General features: G+C 40.3%; 1 protein-coding gene across 1 annotated transcript in view; it reads right to left on the reverse strand.

Moving 5' to 3' along the window:
- SH2D1A (SH2 domain containing 1A) overlaps nt 1-172 on the reverse strand; it is a gene marked incomplete at both ends in the record, with an annotated part of 74,577 nt that extends 74,405 nt beyond the window's left edge. The window contains one exon of the mRNA XM_080718949.1: nt 36-172. Within this exon, the coding sequence (XP_080575075.1) occupies nt 36-172 (137 nt within the window). The remainder of the gene's footprint in view (nt 1-35) is intronic.
- Nucleotides 173-21,805: the final 21,633 nt, after the last annotated feature.

The following is a 21,805-nucleotide window of genomic DNA, read 5'->3' on the forward strand; positions in this document are numbered from 1 at the left end:
ACATAGCATAGCCACCACCACTACAACGTACTTACAGCACACACAGGCAGTACACGCCTGGAACACTCTCACTGTCTCTCAGCAAATAGCTGCCATTCAGCCCTGTGGCGAGCAAGAGCTTCTCCCCTGTCTCCCGGCTGATTTTGCCATGATACACAGCCACTGCATCCATGGTGGACTCTTCTTCAGGCCTAGGCAGGAGATGGTAACAGGGATATGTCACCACTGCTGCTGCAGCCAAGCTCAAATCAGCTACCTGACTCCTGTTGTGCAAAAAGGACAAGCCCCGGAACAACAGGATGTTGTCTACCTACCTGAAAACCTCCTTCTCACACTTCAATTAAAACCAGCTCAGCAGCTTAGCAGCTGGCTTCCATCAAACTTGCCACGGGTTTGATTTCTCGCTCCCCAAACAGGGTTCATACAAATTGTGGAGGAACACTGGAAGCAGCACCTTGGAGGATGTGAGCTGTCTTGCCAGTGTAAACCTTGTGCACAAGAGTACTTGGTAATACTCATGGCCCGAATGCCACCTGGGATGACTTGTCCCCAAAGGGGTTGATGATAGAAGCAAACTCTACATATCAATATGTGGGGTAGAAAAACAAAATGAAAGGCCCAGCTGAGCATGCTGACACACAATTGTAATCTCAGTACTTTTAGTCAGACAGGAGGATCTCAGGTCCAGGGCTAGTCTCAGCAAATAGTGAGACCCTCAGCGAGACCCTGTTTAAAAATAAAACAAGGTTAGGGCTGTAGCTCAGAGGTAAAACACCCCTGAGTTCAATTCCCTGTATCACACACACACACACACACACACACACACACACACACACACACACACGCCCAAAAGCCTTGATACCAAAACACCAACCTTAGTAGTTGAAGAGTTGTTTTTTTCAAACAACTGTTAGCATATTACAACCCACCATGGCCATGAAGCTCCTACATAATTAGAAGCACAGGTAAAGGATAGGCTTTGGACAAGCTTTTCCTCTTATTCTTCATAACCCATCAACAGTTTTTGTTGTTGTTACTATTCTGCTTCTTGTGTGTTTTTTTTTCTTTTTGGGTGGGAGCAGAGGGTTCATTTTATTTGTTGTTTGTGGGATTTTGTTTGTTTGTTTGTTTGTTTGTTGAAGTGCTGAGGATGGAATCCAGTGCCTGTTACACACTAGGCAAGTACCCTGCTACTGAACAACATCTTCAACTCCTTGAACAATTTTGGTCCCGATCAATTGATTTTTCCTAACACATTGTCTAAGATCCCAAAATACTGGCTAAGGTACAAAAATTAAAATGTATGTCCAAAAATGCTCCAGATTTATCTATGTGATGGGCTTTATATGAAAAAATGAATATTTTAATTGATACTTTGTTACTATGTGGTTTTGTATGTAGCCTTTGATGTATAGGACTCAGTTTTTACCCTTTGGCCATGTAACATTTGAAATCATTTTGCAAGTGTCAATAAATGTATTATAATTTTTAATTCTCAGTTCTTTCTAAAGAATGTTTCTTCTATAATTAGTGCTAAACTGTCATTATTTTAAAAAAAAACTTTCAACCTTCATTTCCTTCTCTAAAATGAAGTGTTGCTTCTATTTCAAAATGTGCTAAGTAATATTTTCCAAAAAGCTTTCTCCATTTTCACCAGAACCAGGCTTTGTTTACTGCCTGAAGCTGAATGATCTTATACATATACCTTTAGATTATGTAAAATAAATTTTAAATTGGTGTTTAAATGGCTATAAACCTATCTTGTCTGATGTAGCATTTCTGCAGCTTCAGAGCCTAGTTCCTTAAGAATTATGCAAGGCTGGGATCTCAATAGAAAGACTGATATTAGATCCTCACAGGATCAGATACAGAGAGCTGCCTTGCACCAAAGATATTCACTCTCTACCTAATGGGGTTAAGAAAATACTCTAATATTTTGTTGCCAGCCAGTAGCAATTCTCCTTGACTGAAGAGTCCCCAACCTTAGTAGCTGAAGAGCAAATAAAAGCTCTTATAATTGTCTTCAATACCAAGAATAATTTCTTAAAAATCAGCATTCTTCTTTTATCCCAGTACTTGGGAGGCTGAGACAGCAGGATTATAAGTTTAAGATCTACCTCAGCAACTCAGTGAGATCCTGATTCAAAATAAAATATAAAAAGAGATAGGGGTATAGCTGGCAGGTAGAATGTGCCCCTGGATTCAATCCCTAATACCAAAAAAGCTAAAATAAAGAGCATTCAATGTGACATTTAGGAATGGCTCTTGGTAATTGGGTCAAGATTATCTAATTATAGCCAGACATGGTGGTGCACACTTGTAATCTCAGCATTTGGGAGGCTGAGACAAGATGATCACGGTTTGAGGACAGCCTCAGCTACTTAGTGAGGCCCTTTACAACTCAGTGGGACCCTATTTTCAAAATAAAGAATCAAAAAAAGGGTTGGGAGTGCAGTTTTGAGATAAAATGCCCCTGGGTTCCATCCCCAGTACCACAAAAAAAAAAGATTATCTAATTATCTTCCTACTTCATGTGTTTTGACCAATTCCCTCTCACCACTTTTCATGTTTGGGGTCAAGAAAAAAACATCCAATATTAAGGCCTTAAGAAATCAGTTTACCCTGAACTCTATTTTGAGCTAGCAAATGGTTAGCCCAGCTAAATTAATTGCAATAATAATACTATCAAATATGAAACACTATCAAATATGAAAAGAAGATAGAGAAGGGGATCCTCTTATATTGATCAATATGGGCAACACCCCTCCTGTCAGGTGAACTATGAGAATATTCAGTGCTGCATAGGTTAAAAATTTTTTTTTTTTGGTGGTACTGGGGTTCCTGGAAGCCCTTCTACCTCCGGGCTACACTCCCAGACCTATTTTTACATTTTTATTTGGAAACAGGGTCTCCTAAGCCAGCGTGCGGGGCTAGCTTTGAACCTGCGCGATCCTCCTGTTTCTGCCTCCCAAGCGCGAGGATTACAAGCGTGCGCCACCACGCCCGGCTTTAGGTTAAAATTTTTAAAAAAAAACTTAACCTTTCTTTTGTCTCTGAACAAGTCTGAATAACTCATCCACACACGTAAGAACACAGCAACCCAGATCTGATAGGACAAGTGTACTGTGCATGCTCTTTTTTCTTTCTTTGTTTTAATGTTCTGTGTTACTAAAAGAGCATACCTGTCAAAGCAACCAGGGACAGATGGGTGCAGCACAACTAAAATTATGTAAAAAAAACAGATAAATTATAAGGTAATAATACGACTCTCACATCCAGCACCTTATTATCATAATCACAAGTAAGCTGACAACTGAGCCAACCCACCAGTGCAGTGTTGATGAAAAGTAATGATATCTTCACTCTAGGGCTATACCAGTACTAAACCATACTTTAACAAATTCAAAACTTCACACTGAGCTTAAAGTATAGAGACAAGAGGGATTGAAATGGATCTCTTCCTTCTCTCTTTCATTCCACAAGACAAGAAAAGAGAGGGGGTAGAACAGACAGAGGAGCAACCGAAATGGAAGAGACACCAATAAAGAATGAGAGAATGGGCCCCACGAACATGTATAGACAATTTAGGAACTAGACACTGTTTACTACACCTGTAATCCCAGTACTTGGGAGGCTAAGACAAAGAGGATCACAAGTTCAATGCTAGGGTACAATAAGTTAGCATTATCTTTTTTCAAAATAAAAAATAAAAATGGTGGGAGATGTGCCTCAAAGGTAGAATGGCCCTGGGTTCAATCCCCAGCACCACAAAAAATTTTTTAAAAATCACTTAGGAACAGATAACCTGTTTATTGTCATCTCCTGCATTTTTTCTTTGTGGTACTAGAAACTGAACCCAGAGGCTGAACCCAGAGGCTTTCTACCTCCGAGCTACACCTCCAGCCCAAATTTTTATTTTTTATTTTGAAACAGGGTCTCACTAAGTTGTGGAGGGCCTAAGTAGCTAAGACTGGCCGAGAACCCCAATCCTCCTGTCTCAGCCTACCAAGTACTGAGATTAAAAGCATGTGCCACCATTCCTGGCTATCTCCTGCATTTGACTTTTAAGTCCATAATGGCAGGATTTTGTAACCTTTATTCACTACTATATCCTCAGTGTCTGGTACATAGCAGATGTTAAATATATTTATTGAGAGAATGAATGAATGAATGAAATTAATGCCCCTAAGAAAATAAACACTAAATAGGTCTTTTACTTATACACACACACACAGGTTCTATTTACCTCTGGTTCACCTACGATGAAGCAAAATGAATTGAAAGGAGCACTAGTCTAGTAATCATGAGAGTTTAAATAATATTCTATGTTTTGCCACTAAATTAGTTTTTCTCTCTGAGCCTCATTTTCTCCATCTGTCGAATGCAGTTGGTCAAAATTATTCCTAATGTCACTTCCAGCCTTAAAATCCTGTGGTCTAAATGAAAGTCAAAAGTTCTTCTTTAGAGAGAATCAGAGGAAAATTGAACTCATTTGTGTGAAGCAAGATCCATTTCCTTAACTCTCACTCAGTAGGAGAAGACTTTTGTTCTTGATTTAAAATAACCTAAGAAATAAAAATCATAGGGAGGAGGAAAGAGATTCACAGTTTAGAGAAAATTAGAATATAGATACTAGCCCGGTGTGGTGGTGCATGCTTGTAATTCCAGCATTCAGGAGGCTGAGACAGGAGGATCTGAAGATTGCAGCCTCAGCTACTTAGTGAGACCCTGTTTCAAAAATAAAGAATAAAAAAAAGATAAGGCTTGGGGTGTAGCTGGGAGGTGGAATGCCCATGGTTTCCATCCCCACTACCGCAAAGGAAAAGAAAAAAGAATATCAATGTCATGTAAATAAAATATAAAAGCATTGGAAGTTAGAAAATTTGTCAACCAAGGTTGAAAGCCTCTTCTTATCTAAATTTGTGGCCTCCTGGGGTCTCTGGGAGGTGACAGAATTTTGCATGTTGTTGCTCTGTGTGAAGTGCTAATTGTATTCATTTCAAATGCCCTAGGCTATCTCAAACCCATGTAGATTAAAAGAATGATGTCAACAGTGGCCTTATAGAGTGGATCTGACATTTTAAAATCTTTTTTTCTAAACTTTTAAAACTAAATTTCTTCTTCCACTAGCTTATCTATAAGTGTGAATTCTCCTCTGACAGTATTGATATTGTCACCTGTGGTGAGTTTACAGATTCTCTCAGCACTTACTAAAATTTATTTCCTTTACAAAAGAAATGTTTTTAAAATAAAAGTACCACCTTTAAATTATATCTGGGTTACCTATGAAGTTATATTTTCTAAATACCCTTCTGTGAGAAGCCAGAAACAGAGCAGTTTAGTGTATTTATTGAGACTGTTTTAAATACATTTACTCCTTCAAGCATTTATGAGCATCAACTATATGCCACCCACTTAGGTTAGAGAGAAGAGCATAGGACCTGCCCTCAAGTAGATCACAATTAAGTAAAGATGACAAGCAAACAGATTAATACAGTTCGAGAGGAATACAGGGACTTCCAGGAAGATGGCAACCGAGAAAAGCGGGGCTTAAGAGCCCCGCTAACAACCAATCACCATTACCACAAAATCAGCGCCTTTTATAGCCAGAAAACACCATCGCCAGAGAAACAAAAAAATCACCAGGCTCCAGAGAGAAAGCAGACTGAGAACAGAGCTCAGAGCCACAGAGGAGATACACCGGCCTCACGCCCGAGGACGCGGCAGCAGCGCTTTACTGCCGGCGGCAGCGGCGAATTCACAGGGCAGCTACAGCAAGCCTAGGTGAGCTGCTACAGAACAGCCAGGTAGGATTTCTCGGCGCAGGGAGCATCTAAAGCTCCCAGTGGCTGAGCTCAGCACATGCTGCAGGGACTAAGAGTGGAACTCAAAACCAAGAAGAAATACACCAGCCTCACGGCCGAAGGCATAACAGCAGCGCCTTATTGCCACCGGCAGCAACAGCAGCGAATTCACCGAGTCCAGTACAGCTACATCTGCGTACTCAAGAACAGTGAGTCAAATTGCGGGCCACAGAGGAGAAACCCCAGTACTGTACTCCCTGGGACTTGACCCAGTGGGGGAGTGGCGGTGGCAGAGATATCACACCATAGGAGAACGTGCAACCTGGCACCCCCCATAGTTTAAAGCAGCCTCTATCGACTCCTTGGGTCGAAGACTCTGTGATACAACCCAGTAAAGGAGTAGTGGGGTCTGAGATACTACAGACTCAAGATCCAGAGCATCTTAAGTGAAGTCATAGTGACCCAAGGGAAGAACCCAGAGAAGGCACAAACTTCCGAAATCATGGGAAAGAGGAATAATACTGGAGCAATGAATGCCCACAACCCTACAACATCAGAACCCGGTAAAACAGAAAATCAAAGATTTCTAGATCAAATCAGGAAAATAACTATAGAAATAATAGAGGTGCCTCTAAAAGAATTCAGAGAGAGCCAAAAAGAGATAAAGGATGCAATCAATGAAGTAAAGGCCTCAATTCAAAGCACAAAAAACCGATTAGACCATATGGAGAACAGAATCTCGCTCTTAGAAGATGAGCAATCCAAAAATGAATGCATAGTTTCTAATCTAGAAAAAAATATCTGACAGCAGGAATCTGACATTGAAGAAATATGGGCCCATTTTAAGAGAGCTAACCTAAGAATAATTGGAATAGAGGAGGGAAAAGAAAGTGAAACCAAAGGGATCAACATTCTCTTCAAGGAAGTAATAGCAAAAAATTTTCCAAACATAGAGCAAGAGGTTGATACACAGGTCCAGGAAACTTATAGAACTCCCTTTAGACAGGATCAGAGAAGAGGATCCCCACGCCACATAATAGTCAAAATGACCAATGTGGAAGCCAAGCAGAGAATCTTAAAGGTAACAAAAACAAAGGGCCAAGTGACATTCAGAGGCAAACCAATTAGAATCACTCCAGACTTCCCAAACAAAGTCATGAGAGCCAGAAGGGCTTGGAGTAACATATTCCAAACTCTGAAAGAAAACAACTTCCAGCCAAAAGTTTCCTACCCAGCAAAACTTTCTATCAAATTAGATGGGGAAATAAGAAGCTTCCATGACAAACAGAAACTGAAGGAATTTATGTCTTCAAAAGCAGCGCTAGAGAAAATACTCAAAGAGATTAACTACAAAGAAGAAATAGGTAACACACACCAGAACCAGAGAAACAAGATTTTTCCATCCAACAGACAACTAAGATTGGTTATCTGTGGAGATTCATTATTTATGTTAGTCTTTTACCTATCTCTAAATTGTATTGTTTGCCTTTATTGTTGTTAATTTTTAGGATTTCTAGTTGGAATATTAATGTACCTTCAGATATAGCATTTGGAAATATTTTATCCCATTCTATTAGTAACTGTTAACTCTGTTTACATTGTCTTTGGATATACAATATTTTTTTTTATTTTTTAGGGAGTTTGTATACTCTTCTGTTGCCTGTGCCATTGAAATCATAACCAAGAAATCACTGCCAATTTCAATGTTGTGAGGTTTTATGACCCAGATTTTCTCCTAAAAGTTTATAGTCTTAAGATTTATATTTAGGTCTTTTATCTATTTTGAGTTAATATTTGTATATGGGATTAGGTAAGGGTCCAATTTTATTCTTTTCCACGTAATTGTTATCTTTCAACAATATTTAGTTAAAAGATTATTATTTCCACCACCAAATGTTCGTGGAAACCTTGTCAAAAATAACAACAATATAGGGAAGAGTTTAGCTCTAGGCTTGTATTTAACTCCAATGGTTTATATATCTGCCTTTAGAACAGTACTACACTGTTTCAATTATTGTAGCTTTATATGCTTTGAAATCAGAAAATATATATCTTCTAGCTTTGTTCTTTTTCAAGATCGTTGTGGGTATCTAGAGTCCATATTCCATATTAGGATAGATTTTTTTTCTGAAAAATAAATATATAAATATATGATAGTTTCACCAAAAAAAATAGAAAAAAATATTCTCTGGTAAGAAAGAAAGTACAGAAGCCAAAACTTGAGCAGGCAGTTATTAATGAAAGACAGGGACTTACAAGTTAACTAGATTCTGAATCCTAAATCCCAATGTCTTAATTCTCTAAAGCCATTCTTAACAGTACCAGGGAAGCCTGGCCAGAGGTCAGGGTTCAGGCCTGAGGCTGTAGCCCATGGTGGACCGCAGGGGTCCCTGTCTTGTGCCATCAGAGGGGTAGTGGAAGGGCGAGGCCAGGCGGTCCTGACCCGCAGCCTGCTCTACTCCATGGACTCCTACAGGCCCGCTGTCCTAGACCCGCCTAGCCCTTCCCTTCTGCCCCTTCTCTTCCTGACCCCCCAGACTTGCCCTGCAGCCGGGGTCTGGACTCCGTTCCTGTGAGCCAGGAATATTCGGTATCCATGCCACTGCCCACACAGGCCTCGGCATCCAGATCCCCTCCAGAGGGTCCGCTCGGGCCCTGGCCCCGGCCCTGGCACCGCAGGGTTGGGGGGGATGGAGGAGGACCTCTCCAAACACTGCCCTGCAGCCACCCTGGGCCCGGCCGGGAGCCGCTCTGTCCCCACACAAGGCCGTGCGCAATGGTGTGAGTGTCCGAAGCCCCTGGCCTTCCCGCGGGGACCTGCAGGGGACCTGCAGAACATTACAAGGATGAGAGCGGGCGAGGAAGGCACACATGTGGCCTCCTATGCTCAGTCTGAATTCCCCGCATAAACCAGACCCGGCCTGAGTGGAAGTGCTTGTAGAATGTTCTTTGGACTGGAAAATCCTGGTCCGAGGAGGGGCTACCTTTCCCATTTACCTTGGCTGGGCCAGGCTTATCTCTGCGCTGAGGAACCTGCCTGGAGAGCAAATTAGAATGGCCTTGTTCCGGGAGGCCGGAGGGAGAGGGTTGATCTAGCTCAGAGATATGGGGATCGGGGCCCATGTTGCTCACAGCTGTGGTGGGGGGCAGCACGGGGAGGACAGAGACCTTGTCCGACAAGCTGGAGGGGGCCTTCTGGGCATCTGGGCTTACAGATCTTCATTCTGTTTCCAATCTTACCTTACTTCTATATCTTAACTCTATATTCTAATATCTTACTTCTATAAGGATCCTACCTTAATTCTATAATATGAGGGGGTTATTTCCCCAGTATCCCTACAATACATCAAATTCAATTTTTAATTTTTATTCTTTCATTTATTTATTGTGGTACTGAGGATTGAACCCAGGGGCATTCTACCTCCAAACTACACCTCCAGTCCTATTTTTCATTCTTTATTTTGAAACAGGGTCTCACTAAATTGTGGAGGGCCTAAGTAGATGAGAATGGCTGTGAACTGGTAATATTCATGTCTCAGCCTCCCAAGTACTGGGATTACAAGTGTACACCACCATGCTCGGCTCATGAAACTCAATCTATATATTTTGTACCTGCACAATCTATTTGAGATGGCAAATTCTTCATCTTTTTGTCTTCTATGTATATTCTCTCATTTTGGGTTTTTTTTTTTTTTGGTGGAACTGGTGGTACCTGGAAGCTTTTCTACCTCCGGGCTACACTCCCAGACCTACTTTATATTTTTATTTGGAAACAGGGTCTCTTAAGCCAGCACAGCTGGCTTCAAACCTGCACGATCCTCCTGTCTCCACCTCCCAAGTGCGGGGATTACAAACGTGCGCCACCATGCCTGGCATGTATAGTCTCTTTTTACTTTTCCTAATTTTACCCCCTTCATGACTCAAAGGAAGGCCCCTAATTATAGCTAAAACTCTGTTTCTGAGGTTTTATTTTTTAATAACAATAATAGATAATATTTATTAAACACATACCATATTCTAGGTATCCTGCTAAGCACTTTAAATGTATTATTTCTATCAAAGAGCTTATGAAGCAAATGCTATTATTATCCTCATTTTATCATCAAAGAGCCTAGGTAAGCCAGACATGGTGGCGCACGCTTGTAATCCCCGCGCTTGGGAGACTGAGACAGGAGGATCACGCAGGTTCAAAGCCAGCCTCAGCTGGTTTAAGAGACCCTGTTTCCAAATATATAAAAAATAGGTCTGGGAGTGTAGCCTGGAGGTATAAGGCCCCTAGGTTCCATCCCCAGTACCACCACCACCAAAAAAAAAAAGAGCCTAGGTAGCCAGCTTAACTGATCAGGATCTGGCCCAGGATTTAAACACATGCCACTGATTGCAGAGCCTGTGCATTTTACCACTAACCTCTTCTGCCTCCCTACACTAATTCTGAGATCACTGAATTGCATTGCTTGGGCTTCAATCTCCTCTCTAACAACTGTAATTTTGAGTTTTAGAATGTTCTTACACTTCTCAACTGTCAACTATATCCTGTGCCCTGACTTGTAGAATGTCTATATAACAGTCTAATATGTCTAGATCTGTTATAAGGCATCTGAAAAATAGATTATATAGACTGTTTTAGATTGGGTATCATTGGTAACTATGTCTTGAGAGACTGTGGTTTGAGAGTCAAGGTCTTTTTTCTAGGCTTACTGGCCTGGGATGTAAATGATCAGTATATCCCTACAAAGTAACGAACACACACAAACACACTACTTTATGCAGAAAGTTCTCCCAAAGAGAAAGAGGAGAGGGAAGAGAGGGTGATAACTAGATTCCATACTGTGCTAGGATCTAAGCATGCTAGGAGAAATGTGACATTAACCCTGTCTTCTAGGGGTCACAAAATAGTAGGAAAAAGAATCTTGAACATCTATTAGGTTCCAGGTACATTTTGCATGTCATCTCAGTTATCCTTTTGAAGAGAGACAAGTATAAACAGTCAAGTAATTGGTTTCATTTGATCTTGCAAAGGGAAAAATAGAATTTAGCAATAAGAATTCATTTGTGTATTCAGATCTTCTCAGAATAGAAGATGCCTAGATCACTTTTGATTTTTTTTAAAGAAATGGAATCTTGCTATGTTGCTCAGGTTGAACTGAAACTCCTGAGATTGAACAATCCTCCCTAGTTAGTAGGAGTATAGGCATGTGTTATTGTGCACCACTAGATCACTTTAATAACAGAACAATACAAAACCCAAACTACTCAGTGTTCGTTACTTTGTAGGGATATACTGATCATTTACATCCCAGGCCAGTAAGCCTAGAAAAAAGACCTTGACTCTCAAACCACAGTCTCTCAAGACATAGTTACCAATGATACCCAATCTAAAACAGTCTATATAATCTATTTTTCAGATGCCTTATAACAGATCTAGACATCTTATAACAGATCTGACATCTAGACATCACAATGAGTGTCAAAGTTGACCATGCTACATTCACGCTTATACACATATTTGAATGTAGCTCCTCCATTAATCAACCTTCTGCTCCATTATCTGCAGTCCCACTGCTATCCCTAATACTCCCTAGTTTGAGCATATTAGAGAAATGTCACTTCTCTTTCTGTGCTTGGCTGATCTCAATATAATGTTCTCCAGGTGTTTCCCTCTTCTTGCGCATGACATGTTTTTATTCTTCTTTATTTTTTAGTAGAATTCCATTGTATTTACCATAATTTTGCCTAGAGAATGGGAGATCTTTACCAGTCGCCATTCTGATAGAGGGCTAATATCCAGAATATACAAAGAGCTCAAAAGACTCTACACTAGCAAAACAACCCAATCAAGAAATGGGCAACTGAATTGAATAGACACAAAAGAAGAGATACAAATGGTCAATAGATACATGAAAAGATGTTCAACATCATTAGCCATCAGGGAGATGCAAATCAAAACTATGCCGAGATTCCATCTAACCCCAATCAGAGTGGGAAAGATAAAGAAGTCAAATAACAACAAATGATGGTGAGGATGTAGGGAAAGAGGAACTCTTTTACACTGTTGGTGGGAGTGCAAACTAGTTCAGCTGCTATGGAGATCAGTGTGGAGATTCCTTAGAAAACTAGGAATGAATCCACCATATTATCTGGCTATACCACTCCTGGGTTGAACTCCAAAGGGTTTCAACTCCAAAGGGATTGAAATCAGAGAACTACAGGAACATATGCACACTCATGTTCATAACAGCACAATTCATTATAGCCAAAATATGGAACCAACCTAGATCTTCATTATAGTTTTTAAAAACAACTCTTCACATTCCTCACCTTGGCACCTAACAAAGAAATGAATCATCATGTAGTTCTTTTGGCCTCTTCAAACCATTCAACTTTGGATCATGACTAAATTATCCTTCTGCTTCCCTTCATCCTGGGTGGGAATCCTCAGGGCATGATATCAGCACAAGTAAATATCACTTGCTTGCTCAATTTACCATCTAAAAATTTGTTCCCTTTCTTGGAAGCTATAGAATAAATTCCACCACTGAAGCTTAATCTAAGAGATTAACATCCAAGAGACTTATTTTATCAATATATTTTTTCTGAATATTTTAAAGAAACTTCTGATGTTTTAAAGTCTGAATTATCACTTTGATCTATGCATCACAAATATCAAAATTTGGCAAAGGAATGGAAATGTACTCTAAATATTTTTCTAAGCAGCTTTGTAAATACTAATGAAATATTATAATCTAAACAAAGCAGCTCTTTGTTTTCTTTTTCTTTATATAGTTACATAATAAAATACTGCCTTTATTTTCCTTCTTAGTAGTAAATATTTCATGAAAAAATGCAAAAATCTTCTATCCATAGGGTGTTCAATAGTATGAGTCTTTTTTATTTTTATTTTTATTGGCACATTATATTCATACATCATATTGGGGTAAAAAATTTGTGTGTACATACATGTACACATCACTGATTTAACCCCTATGCAATTCCCACCCCATTCCCTCCCCATCCTTCCTTCCTTTGCTTGGCTTAGTGGTTGGCTTTGATATGTTTAAGTACATTGTGTGTTTTAGAGAATTTGTATGAGTCTTTTATAAAGCAGGACATATATGTTCTGAAGTTTCAAAACTTTCTAAGCAATATGAGGAATTTTAGTAGGGATAGAATAAAATTTTCAATACTTGCTCATTTCTTTTCCCTCCTGGTATTAATAGTTTATCAAAATTATCAAAATAAATATGTATCAAGCAAAAAGTAAATGATATCAACTCTCCTAAGTCTTTTACTTACAGATAAAACCCTCGGAGTGCTCTTCGTCATCATTTTATAAAAACTAGGCTATGATTTAATGCTGCCTACCACAAAAGTAATCATATATTTCTGCCTTATGTGCAATTATTTTTGTAATGTTGTGCAGAATGAGAAATAAATTCTAAACTAGTAGATATAAACATAAAAACAAAGACTTGGAGAATAAGTGAATCTGTAATGCTGCATATTATTTTAAATAAATCAGATCAATTTTCCTAGAATTATTTGATAGACTAGGAGCATAATTTGAAACCAACCAGCTACCATGGAAGGCTTGTGACCAAAAAATGGTATATACTGACTTTAGATTCATCTAAACTGCTTTAGCACTTACCAGTATTTAGTATATATTAAAACTACTAGCTTTCCACAGAAGTCATTTCTAACTTGTGATCCCAAAATATCATAGATGTTTAAGAAGGAAATATTGATGGATTCTGAGGTATAATCTTAGAAAGAGCCTAGTAAAATGATCCATGTGGCTATGATTTAGATACAAGAAACAATAAAAGTAACAACAAAATAAATCACTCAATCCTCACAAATATCTTATGCTAAAATGGTAAGTGTAATGGTTTGGATTTGGAATGTCCTCTAGCCCTCATGTAAATAAGGCAGCAATGTTAGAAGCAGGGCTTGATTGCTAAAGAGAGGGTTCTTTGGAGTGTGGCCTTGGAGAGTATATATTGGGTCCTCCTCCCCCTGCTCTGCCTCTTGCTTCTGGCCTCCATGATGTGAGAGTGAAGCCTTGTGTGTGCTCGCTTGCGCTCGCTCTCTCTCTCTCTCTCTCTCTCTCTCTCTCTCTCTCCTCTCTTTCTCTCCTTCCTGCTTGAGCCTCATATGGACTGAATTCAGAAATTTCAAGGAAACCATGAGCAAATAAACCTTCCTTCCTCTAAGTTGTATGGGTGGTCAGATTTTGGATTATAGCAGTGATAGTGCTAAGATAGAAAATTGTACCAGGAGAGTGGGGTCACAGCTATATCTAATCTGACCATATGGATTGTGTTTGTAACTGTTTTGTGAGAGGGAAATTGGAAGGGCCAGAATGTAGCTAGAAAGGCAAATGGTAGAGACTATGCCCAGGAGATTTTGGAGGGCAAAGAGAACTCCATAGGAAAACTGAGTAGAGGCTACCCCTGTTACATTCTGGCAAAGATCTTATTGACATTTGGCCTATGTCCTGAAATTTTGTGTAAGGCCAAATTTAAAGATGATGGACTGACATAGCGTAAGCTGGTAGAGGAAATCTCTAAACAGCAAAGTATCCAAACTGAATATATTGATGTCTGCGTTCAGCAAATGTACACCAAACCTTGAGAGTAGAAAGTAATGCAGAGAGACTTTATAGATTTGCAGTTTGGCCAGAAAGATAAGTGTCAAATTGAAGCCCAGTATATTGGAAGGTAGGAAAATGGGGAGGAGGGCACCAAAAGCATGTACATGTATGTCATTGTCAACATGATTTACATTATGATGTGAGACTATAATGCACCAGTAAAAGCACAAAAAAAAATTGGAGCCCAAAAAGTTGTTGTGGAGGGACACAAGATGGATGTAAGGAAGGAGGAAGTGATATCCAGGAGGGAGGCAGGCCAATGACAGCTAGGATTTTTAAGAAAGGCCCAGTGGCAGTGAATAAAGAGGACAAAATTACCTTTCCTATAGTCAGTTGATCTCAGCACTCATGTAATGCTGGCTTTGCTGGAAAAAAGGGTTATTGGAATCTTAGCCCATATATCAAAGGAAGGCCTTGGAAGCCAGGCAATGTGTGGCAGAATCAGAATCCCAGCTAACAGGTCTAAATTGGGCAATTTATGAGGCTGTGAGGGTGAAGCCAAGATTGCAAGGAAAATCCTTGAGATTTAGAAATGCCAGAAATATGGAATGAACACAAGGAAATGCTGCAATCTGCAACCCATGGAGACAGGCTAGAAGAGCCAGTGCAATCAACCAGGCCATAGGGATAAGACTGCCCATGTGCCCTGGATGCCACAAGTGGAGTTGCAGGATCAAATGTCTGTGTTCAGCAAATGTCCATCTATTTGCCTTGCTGGATTTCAGTACTGTTTTGGTCCTTTCCTTTTTTCTATGGCCCTATTTCTCCCTTTTGGAATGCAAGTGTTTATACCATTGTACATTGTATGCATGTAATTTTTTTTCAGGGGTTCACAGCGAAGAGTTTGAATCTCGGAGGAGATAATGGACTTTGATCTGTGTGTGTGTGTGTGTGTGTGTGTGTGTGTGTGTGTGTGTGTGTGTATTATTAGGGATTGAACCCAGGGGCATTCTACTTCTGAGCTATATCTCCACCACTATTTTTCATTTGTAAATAGGGTCTCAATAAATTGTGGAGGGTCTCACTAAGTTGCTGGAGCTGGCCATGTATCTGCAATTCTTTTGTCTCTGCCTTACAAATACTGGGATTACAAGTGTACACCACTATATCTGGCTATGACTTTGAATTTTGAGTGATGCTGGAACTGTAAAGATTATGGACTAAATGCATTTTGCATTGTGAGTTGGCCATGAAATCTAGGAGGCCAGAGGCAGATGCTCCAAGTGTCGGTGCAGTGTAGGAACATTGTGTGTCAACCACAATAGGATGACCAAGGCTTGCTGGCTCCTCACCGACAGGCAGCTGTTCCCCTGGAACAACCATTTCTGACTTTCTCATCACTTCTCACAGAGAGTATATCTCTTTAGAGTTCACTAAGAGACCACCCAACACAATCTGTCATTACCTAGTGTATCTGATCCACCAAGCCACAGTGATGGGCAGGCCAGCAAACTACCATAAAATTGGGAGCGGTAGATGTGAGGCATGTTAGAATCACATCCCCTCCCAGTTCCTATGTGGAAGCCCAGCCTTCGATGAGAATCTTTGGAGATATCTCAGAAGGTGACAAAGTTAGGAGAGTTCAAAGAGGTGGTCCCTAACCTGTCACAGAGGGCGTTGTTGGATTGGTGAGATTAAAAGTCTCTCTTATGGCCAGGCGTGGTGATGCACGCTTGTAATCCCAGCATTTGGGAGGCTGAGACAGGAGGATAGCTACTTAGTGAGGCCTTCTGCAACTTAATGAGATCTTGTTTCAAAATAAATATGAAGGATGGGCTAGGGTGTAGCTTGGAGGTAGAGTGACTCTGGGTTCAATCCCCAGTACTGCAAAAAGTAAATAAAAGAAACCAAAAAATCTTGGTTTTCTATGCTCAGGGAAGGATGTTATCTAAGGAAGAATGCATCTGCTAAAGTTTTCGTGAAAGCATTTACCTTCTGGATATAGATTTTTTCTTTAAAAATGTTCATCATCATTATTTTTATTATTATTATTATTATTATTATTATTATTATTATTATTATTATATTTTGCAGTACTGGGGATGGAACCTGGGGGCATTCTTCCTCTAAGCTGCACCCCAAGCTCTATTTTTTTTAATTATTTTTATCATACTTTTTTTTTTTGGTGGTTCTGGGGATGGAACCCAGGGGCATTTGACCTCCGAGCTACACCCCCTGCCCTATTTTTTTTATTCTTTTTATTTTGAAACCGGGTCTCACTGAGTTACAGAGGGCCTCACTAAGTAGCTGAGGCTGTCCGTGAACCACGATTTTCCAGGTCTCAGCCTCCCGAATGCTGGGATTACAAGCGTGCGCCACCATGCCTGGCTATATCATGATACTTTTATTGGTGCTTTACAGTCTCACATCATATCTAGTTCGCAGCGATAGTGATACACATGCTCACAGCAGTTGGAGGGCTTCCTTCAGCTCTTTCCCCATTCTTCCCCCCTTCCCCACACAGGGTATTGAGGTTGACACTGGCATTCTCACATATGTGCATGATGTTCATAGAAGTGATTTCTTCATAGAAGTGATTTCTTCATTGATCCTCCCTCTCTCCCCTCCCCTTCCCCTAGACCACCTCCCTGGCTATTCCTTCCTAGCTTCCATATAACAGAGAAAATATATGACCCTTCACTTCCTGTGACTGGCTAATCTCACTTAACATAATATTCTCCAGGTCCATCCATGTTCCTGCAAATGACATTATTTTGTTCTTCTTGATTGCTGAGTGGAATTCAATTGTGTGTATATCCCATAATTTTGCAATCCATTCATCTGTTGATGGATGCCTAACCTTGTTCCATAATTTGGCTATTGTAAATTGTGCTGCTATAAACATGTATATGCATGTATTAAAAATAAAATAAAATAGGGTTGGGGGTACAGGGCTGAGGTAGGATTCCCTGGCTTCTATCCCCAGTAACCCCTCCCCCAAAAAATGTATCATAGCCATTACCTATTTTGTAACATGAGTCTGAAACTTTTTTTGGTGGTGGTACTGGGGTTTCTGGAAGCCCTTGTACCTCCGGGCTACACTCCCAGACCTATTTTTTAGTTGTGTTTTTTTTTTAATTTGGAAACAGGGTCTCTTAAGCCAGCGCGGCTGGCTTCGAACCTGCACGATCCTCCTGTCTCCACCTCCCAAGCGTGGGGATTACAAGTGTGCGCCACCACGCCCTGTAGAGTCTGAAACTTTTGAAGTCTCTTTTCCCCTCTCCTTACTCACCAAAAAATGCATAAACATACATTAGACATTTATAGCCTGGCACCTTATCCCTTTAAAACCAAAACTGAGTACAGCCAGGGATGGTGGCACATGCTGGTAATCCCAGCATTTGGGAAGCTGAGACAGGAGGATCCGGGTTCACAGACAGCTTCAGCTAATACTTAGTGAGGACCTTTGCAACTCAGCGAAACCCTGTTTCAAAATAAAGACTAAAAAATAGGGCTGGAGGTTTAGCTCAGAGGTAGAATGCTACTGAGTTCCATCCCCAGTACCACAAAAAAGAAAAAACTCAGTAGTTCATACAGACTTTAGATATATTTAGTCAAGATATAGTCTGTCTTTATCACACTAAATATGGATATAAATATTTCATAAGAGTGGTCTACTGAATCAAACACAAGGCACTCTCACTATGTAGATTGTTTTCTTTTACTTTTTTTTTTTTTTTTTTTTTGCAGTACTGGGGATAGAAACCAGGGACTTTCTACCTCTGAGCTAGACCCCCCAGCCCTATATTTTATTCTTTATTTTTGAAACAGGGTCTCACTAAGTTGCAGAAGACCTCACTAAGTAGCTGAGGCTGCTTGTGAAATATGATCCTCTGGTCTCAGCCTCCTGAATGCTGGGATTATAAGCATGTGCCACCATGCCTGGCTACTATGTAGATTCTTTTCTAGTTCTTGTGTCTAAAATAATGAATGGCTCTACTCACTAACAGCCTTATTTGTCACATATACCACACCTTGAGAAATTCTAAAAGCAGATCCAGGACCAAAAGACTGCCAATTAGGTCTCAAAGTGCCTCCATTATAGTCACTTAATCAAATGTAGGAAGTGATGATTCCTGTTAATGTGCAAAAGTTACTCAGTAGAGGAAAAGGTTAAAGTGAGCAGATACTAGAACAAGTACAATTTCATTTTGAAGTCAGGCCTCAACAATTAACCTAACACATCTGTAAAACTACCCTTTTGAAGAACTGTTACTGTATACACACACACACACACACACACACACACATATACATATATATATATGTATATATATATATATCACTACACACACACACACATATATATATATATGTGTGTGTATAGGGATATATATATATGTATATATATATATATATATATATATATATATATATATATACACTTAAGAGAATCTAGCAATAAGCTCTTAAGAGTAGCTCTTAGCATAAACCCTTATATTCACTACCATAGCATAGCATCAAGAACATAACTACAATGGGAGGGAGAGGCAACTAATACTTTTCTGGGCTCAGAGAAGCTCACTAATTTTAGGTCACACAGCTGAGTAATAGAGCAAGTATCTGAACTCAGTTTTCTCTGGATCTAAAGCCCGGGCTCTTGCCATAGAAATCTACTGCCCTTTCTTTACTGTATGCAGCCTAGAAGAAAATAGTGATTTAGTTGCCTTCATGATTCAGGTTGCTTTGAAAAAGTCAGTCCCATAATCATTTAAAATATATAAAACCAGCCGGGCGTGGTGGCGCACGCTTGTAATCCCCGCACTTGGGAGGCTGAGACAGGAGGATCGCATGGGTTCGAAGCCAGCCTCAGATACTTAGTGAGGCTTTCAGCAACTTAGTGAGACCCTGTTTCCAAATAAAATATAAAAAAGGTCTGGGAGTATAGCCCGGAGGTAAAAAGCCTCTAGGTTCCACCCCCAGTACCGCCAAAAAAATAAAAAATAAAATATATAAAACCTGAATAAAGGGTGAGTCTATTTTCATATAGACTTAAATGTATGCCAATAGATAGAAGTCTCTTAAAAAGCCATTAAAATAAGCAATTATAGTGAAATCTAAAATGACCCACTGGTACTTGAAAATAAATCATGCTGGAACATTCCCAACTCTCATCTGTGTCCTATATTCCAAAATTTCCAGGTGCTATCAGCACATGAGTATCAAAAAATCTGACTCTTCGCTGGGCATGGTGGTGCATGCTTGTAATCCCAGCATTTGGGAGGCTGAGACCGGAGTATCGCGGTTCGCGGACAGCCTCAGCTACTAAGTGAGGCCCTCTGCAACTCAGTGAGACCTGGTTTCAAAATTAAAAAATAGGGCAGGGGGTGTAGCTCGGAGGTCGGATGCCCCTGGGTTCCATCCCCAGACCCGCAAAAAATAAAAAAATAATAAAAAAATAAAACCTGACTCTTACAGTTTGGAATTAAACTGTCTCCAGACCTCATGTGCTAGAGGTACCCGTGTTAGAGGTAGGACTTGGTTGCTAGGGAAGGGTCCATAGTCCATAGGAAGACCATAGTCAATGATAGGTTTTCCAAGGCTGCTGCAGTTTCCTGCTTTCCTCCCTTCCCTGCCACCATGAGGTGACACAATCTCTCCTCCTATCTGCTCCCTAATATTACGTCTTGAGGACCTATAGCCCTGATTTCTGATAAGAAGCTGTTCTAACATGGACTGAAATCTCCAGAACAGTTAGCAAATTAATCTTATTTCCTCTGAAGTTTTGCTTATTGGGTGTTTGGTCACAGCAGTAAAAATGCTGACTAAAATACTGCCCCAACCCATTTGTGTTTGATGACCCTGATGGACCCCTTCCTCTCAAGTGCCCCCCTCCAAGGGGTTAAAAATAGAGCCAAGGCCCTCCTAATACTCACAACTCTGAGGATAATGAGAATACTGATGAGGCAGGGTAACTTTAATCCTCTACTGCCTTTTCAGTCCCTATACCAAGCAAGTAGCCAGCCTCCTTAGTGTCATAAAATATTTACATTCAAAGCAGAGCCTACATTCTATCTGCTTTACTAGAATCCTGAGCACCTTAAAATGATTGTGTAGAAGGGAGATGACAGTACCTTGGAGGGAAGAAAAACAAGAGGGAAAATTCTGCTCATGAAACTTGGGGGAACAAGGTCTTAGGAAAATGGCTTCTTGGTACAATTGGAGGCTGGACCCCAGGCACTAGGGCTCCATCCTAAGCAGAAGCATCAACTTATTCATCTCTTCCCCCTAAACTGCCCTACCATCCCTGTTGAAGCAGACATGCCCACTTTCATCTGGACTTGGATAGTGTTAGAGTAACAGGGAAAATCTTGATGGCTAGAAGGCCACAAAGAGGTGGTCCCAATTCCTTGGTGATTCACAATAAGAGGAAAGGAAATCCAAGCAGAATGAAATTGGATTTCCCTTCACTTCTGTGAGATAAATTTAAAAAATGAGTATTTAAGCTGCTACTTCTCAGGTACAAACTACACAAAGACATATCAGGTAAGTGCACACTCTTTATTAACAGGATCATAAAACTCTTGACAAAGGTTGATCTTGTTGGGCCGGAGTAACCCCCAACCCTGGGCTCTACCCTGGCTCCTCCTTGCTTTTCAGCAGCTGCCTTAGAAGAAGAGAGAACCTTTCACATACATAGTGGAAGGGCCCCAGGAGCATTCTCAAGAGTGCTTGCCCTGGTCCAGTTCTATTTTTAACCCAATTAGTCCTTCCAAGAGGAGCACCAAGGACTTGGGATGGGGCAACCCAGACTGAAAATGAGTCTGTATAACCAACATTCTCCCAAGCATTGTCTTTTTAAGGACAACCCAGTGATCTTTCAGGCAAGCTGGTGGGCAGCCAGGAAAACAGCTGTGACTCTCAAGGGCCTCAAGTCATGAAATGACTTTCATGAAGCCATTTTACTGATCTTTGTCACTGCTTATCTGTCTCACTTGGGACCAAGGAAATGAGAAGTTTGATCACTCAAGTCCTTTCATAAAATTATCTTTCATGCCACCCTAAGAAATACAAAAATGGATCATAATGTTATTTCAATTGGTTTTACCCAAGGCCACATAACATGCAAGGCAAAGAAGACACTCTTGATCCAATTTATATCCTAAATTATGTTTTCTTATTATCTAAACAAACTCATCAAATATATTATGCTAAACTGGGCATAAACTGAGCTAAAATGGTGGCTCTTGCCTGTAATCCCAGTACTTGGGAGGCAGAGATAGGAGGATTGCAGTTGGAGGCCAGCCTCAGCAACTTAGTGAGACCCTGTTTCAAAATAAAAAATAAAATAGGGCTGGAGGTGTGGCTCAGAGATAGATGCCCCTGGGTTCATCCTCTAATCAAAAAA

Source organism: Muscardinus avellanarius, assembly GCF_963383645.1.
Source record: "Muscardinus avellanarius genome assembly, chromosome: X".
Classification (NCBI taxonomy): Eukaryota; Metazoa; Chordata; class Mammalia; order Rodentia; family Gliridae; genus Muscardinus; species Muscardinus avellanarius.